Below are 3,188 nucleotides of genomic sequence, written 5' to 3'. Positions count from 1 at the left end.
GTGTGTGCTTGTGTATCGATTCTGTGATCCAGAGACGAAGACAAGGCGGACTGGTGATGCGATGTCAAGGGCCGTGTTAGTTCCTCTTGGAAGTGTGTGGCTCGTTCAGGTACATGCTGAGCCTGCTGAGCCTGCTGAGGCGTTGTGAGGAAAGGCTGGAAACCTTCCATCAAGTCCAGCAATATTGGATATTGCGAACAAGACCTGCCGAGGTAGAGAGGTTGCAATTATTTATTGGTGTTTATAGATGGAAACTTTTCTGAAATTAAGAGCTGACTTAGGCAAGCAAACCAAACAAGTACACTTTTATTATGACCTGAAATGGAAAGTTATTTCCAATTTTTTAAACTATGCATAAGATTATTTGACCATGGTCTGATTAATTGTTTAAAAAATGTTTATGATATTGAAAGCTTCATTACTATGAATCACGATTACAATTTTGAAAAACAACTTGAAGGTTTGACGTTGTGGATGTCTTTTAACACTATTTTCTTGTGTGAGAGACATTTAATTCATTTTTGGTTTCGGTACACTCTAGACTACTCCGCACATCTTTGCAATCAAACCCACATCTTGATTATTACATCATTTTTTTTCAGTCACCACCATGCTCTCAGAGACTTTTCTTTATTGCATCATTAGTATATATAATCTGAGGAAAGCACAGTACAGTATTCTAATAACGGGAATGATATATATACCAGTACACTGCTTTGACACACTCCTTACCTGCTTTGATATGTTGACAGGTTCCTCACCTTGCGTTTCGGACGATACTTATAGTTGGGATATTTCTCCATGTGTTGCAGCCTGGTGGATAGACAGGCGTGTGTCATTACGGTAGCCTCCAGAGTCCACCAGAAGGGATTGTGTTTATATAACGCACAAAGTCTAGATAGATACTGAAAATGACCAACTAGAACAGCTCGCCAAATATGAGAGACAGAAGGGATTTAAAGATTAGAGGGAATGACAGAGTACAAAGACTGCTGGAAAGACAACAATGTAGGAATGTAGGACAGGACGTGTGTGGCACCAGCATAACAGCAGTATAGCACGTGAGTCATAGACTGTCCTCTGGTCAATTGTTGTCGTGTGAGGAAAGGAGTAATGCTGGAAGAGATGGCAGAGATTCAAAGAAAAAAGCAACACTGCTAAGATGATATGGGGCAACAAAGTGATATGCAGCAGAAAGTGATGGCAGATTTAAGAAAAAGCACAGCAAAATAGTTTCGTGTGCCAAATGGTGTTTGTAATTATTCTGGACATTTATCCAATTTACGAAGATAGACATGACAAAATCAGCAGCTGGGAGGGACCGGCATTGACCCAGGCAGTCAGTCAGTCCACCACTCGCTCTTGTACATTAAACATTGTACAGCATCTGTATTACTGAGCCTTTCGTTAGTCTGCCTCGCATTTTCATTCATGAGCACGAACCTCCTCACTGCACAGGATTTTCTACTGACGTTCAGTCAACCCTTGTTTGTCTACTTTTTAATTAAAATAACATGTATTTTTCGTCCTTTCTAATTCAGACTCGGCTTGGTTCAGTTTCTCGCCATTGCTATCACTTGAACTGTTTCTAGAAAGTACTATTAATTTGCCACCGTTTAAAAAAAAAAAAAAAATTGAGAAGCGGCAATTGAGAAAACTATTATCAGTATTATCATTGATTTGATATGCCTTTCGCCATCCTCCTTTAACAAAAAAAAATTAGATAAATAGATAAATAACTGCCAACATCATAGAAGGTGAGAAATACAGACATTTCACAAACGTTAACAAGACGGAGTGACGCGACAAGCAGAGTGGGGTCGGCAACCATGATATATTCTCACTGCAGTCATTTGGCCTAAAAAGTAATAGTTTTTGCGTTAAGAGAGCTCAGTCTGTTATTTTTTATCAAGGTGATTTACGAAGTATTGCTGTGGATTATTACTTGGCGTATTAAGGAAAAGTTGCCGCGTCACAAGCACCAAATTACTTTATGACTGGCAATTATAAATTTAAAAAAATAAAGAAAGAAAATATATATATATATATATATATATATATATATATATATATATATATATATATATATATATATATATATATATATATATATATATATATATATATATATATATATATATATATATATATATATATATATATATATATATATATATATATATATATATATATATTCTTATTGTATCTTTGTTGTGTGATTCATACCAATAATTTCCTATTAAGGACTAAGTGTCATTTCGGGTGATTTCTTGAAATATCAGCGCCTCCTGTTCAGTAGCTACTCAGAACCTCCCCAATGATTTTATTGTTCTTTTTATTTATTTATATTCATTTACTTATGTATTTGTTTCTTTATTTATTTTTTAACTTATCTATTTGCTTTAGCCGCGAGATAGTTATCATTTGATGTATTTATTGTTTTTAGCTAGCATTTCTTTTCCTTTTTTTCACATAAGAAGAGTTCCTGTCAAGGGAAAAAAATACTGGTGAGGAAATAAATGACAAGTCACAGTAAAGGCGTTAATCAAAGGATAAAGAGACAGCACGTATGGGCAGAGAAGGTCCCCCGGCCACTGTTAGCAGCTGGGGAAGAAGATAGAAACTGGCGGGAACGACTGAGAACACTTGACTTCAGAGGGGCTTGTATTTAGCAAGAGACATGTGAAGCTTCCAGTTAGAATTGTATCATAGTGGACATTACCTTGATTGTTTTGGCCATAAGGGACAGAAAAGAAAAAGAGAGTCTTACCTCAGTTTATTGGACTCAGCAAAGAACGGACTCTTCTCAGCTTCCGTCAAGTTCGCCCACTCAGTACCTGGAAGACGACGACGAGAAGGAATTGCAATATAGTGGTAGTAGTAGTAGTAGTAGTAGTAGTAGTAGTAGTAGTAGTAGTAGTAGTAGTAGTAGTAGTAGTAGTAGTAGTAGTAGTTCGAGTAGTAGTTCGTTGGAGCAGTAGCAGCAGTAGTAGTAGCAGTAGCAGCAGCAGCAGCAGTAGCAGCAGTAGTAGTAGCAGCAGCAGCAGCAGCAGCAGCAGCAGCAGCAGCAGCAGCAGCAGCAGTAGCAGCAGTAGTAGCAGCAGCAGCAGCAGCAGCAGCAGCAGCAGCAGTAGCAGCAGCAGCAGCAGCAGTAGCAGCAGCAGCAGTAGCAGTAGTAGTAGTAGTAG

General features: G+C 37.8%; 1 protein-coding gene across 1 annotated transcript in view; it reads right to left on the bottom strand.

Annotated features, from left to right (window-relative positions):
- The window catches only part of LOC123520239, a 3,368-nt gene extending 534 nt beyond the window's left edge, over positions 1 to 2,834 (bottom strand). The window contains exons 1-3 of the mRNA XM_045282346.1: positions 2,771 to 2,834; positions 733 to 813; positions 1 to 204 (exon numbers count right to left, since the gene is read on the bottom strand). The exon at positions 1 to 204 is cut by the window's left edge and continues 534 nt beyond it. Of these exons, the coding sequence (XP_045138281.1) occupies positions 1 to 204; positions 733 to 803 (275 nt within the window). The 5' untranslated portion in view covers positions 804 to 813; positions 2,771 to 2,834. The remainder of the gene's footprint in view (positions 205 to 732; positions 814 to 2,770) is intronic.
- Between the last annotated feature and the right edge of the window lie 354 nt (positions 2,835 to 3,188).

Source organism: Portunus trituberculatus, chromosome 46 (genome assembly GCF_017591435.1).
Source record: "Portunus trituberculatus isolate SZX2019 chromosome 46, ASM1759143v1, whole genome shotgun sequence".
Lineage (NCBI taxonomy): Eukaryota > Metazoa > Arthropoda > Malacostraca > Decapoda > Portunidae > Portunus > Portunus trituberculatus.
Note: the sequence above shows the minus strand (reverse complement) of the source record. Positions and strands in the feature narration are given on the sequence as shown.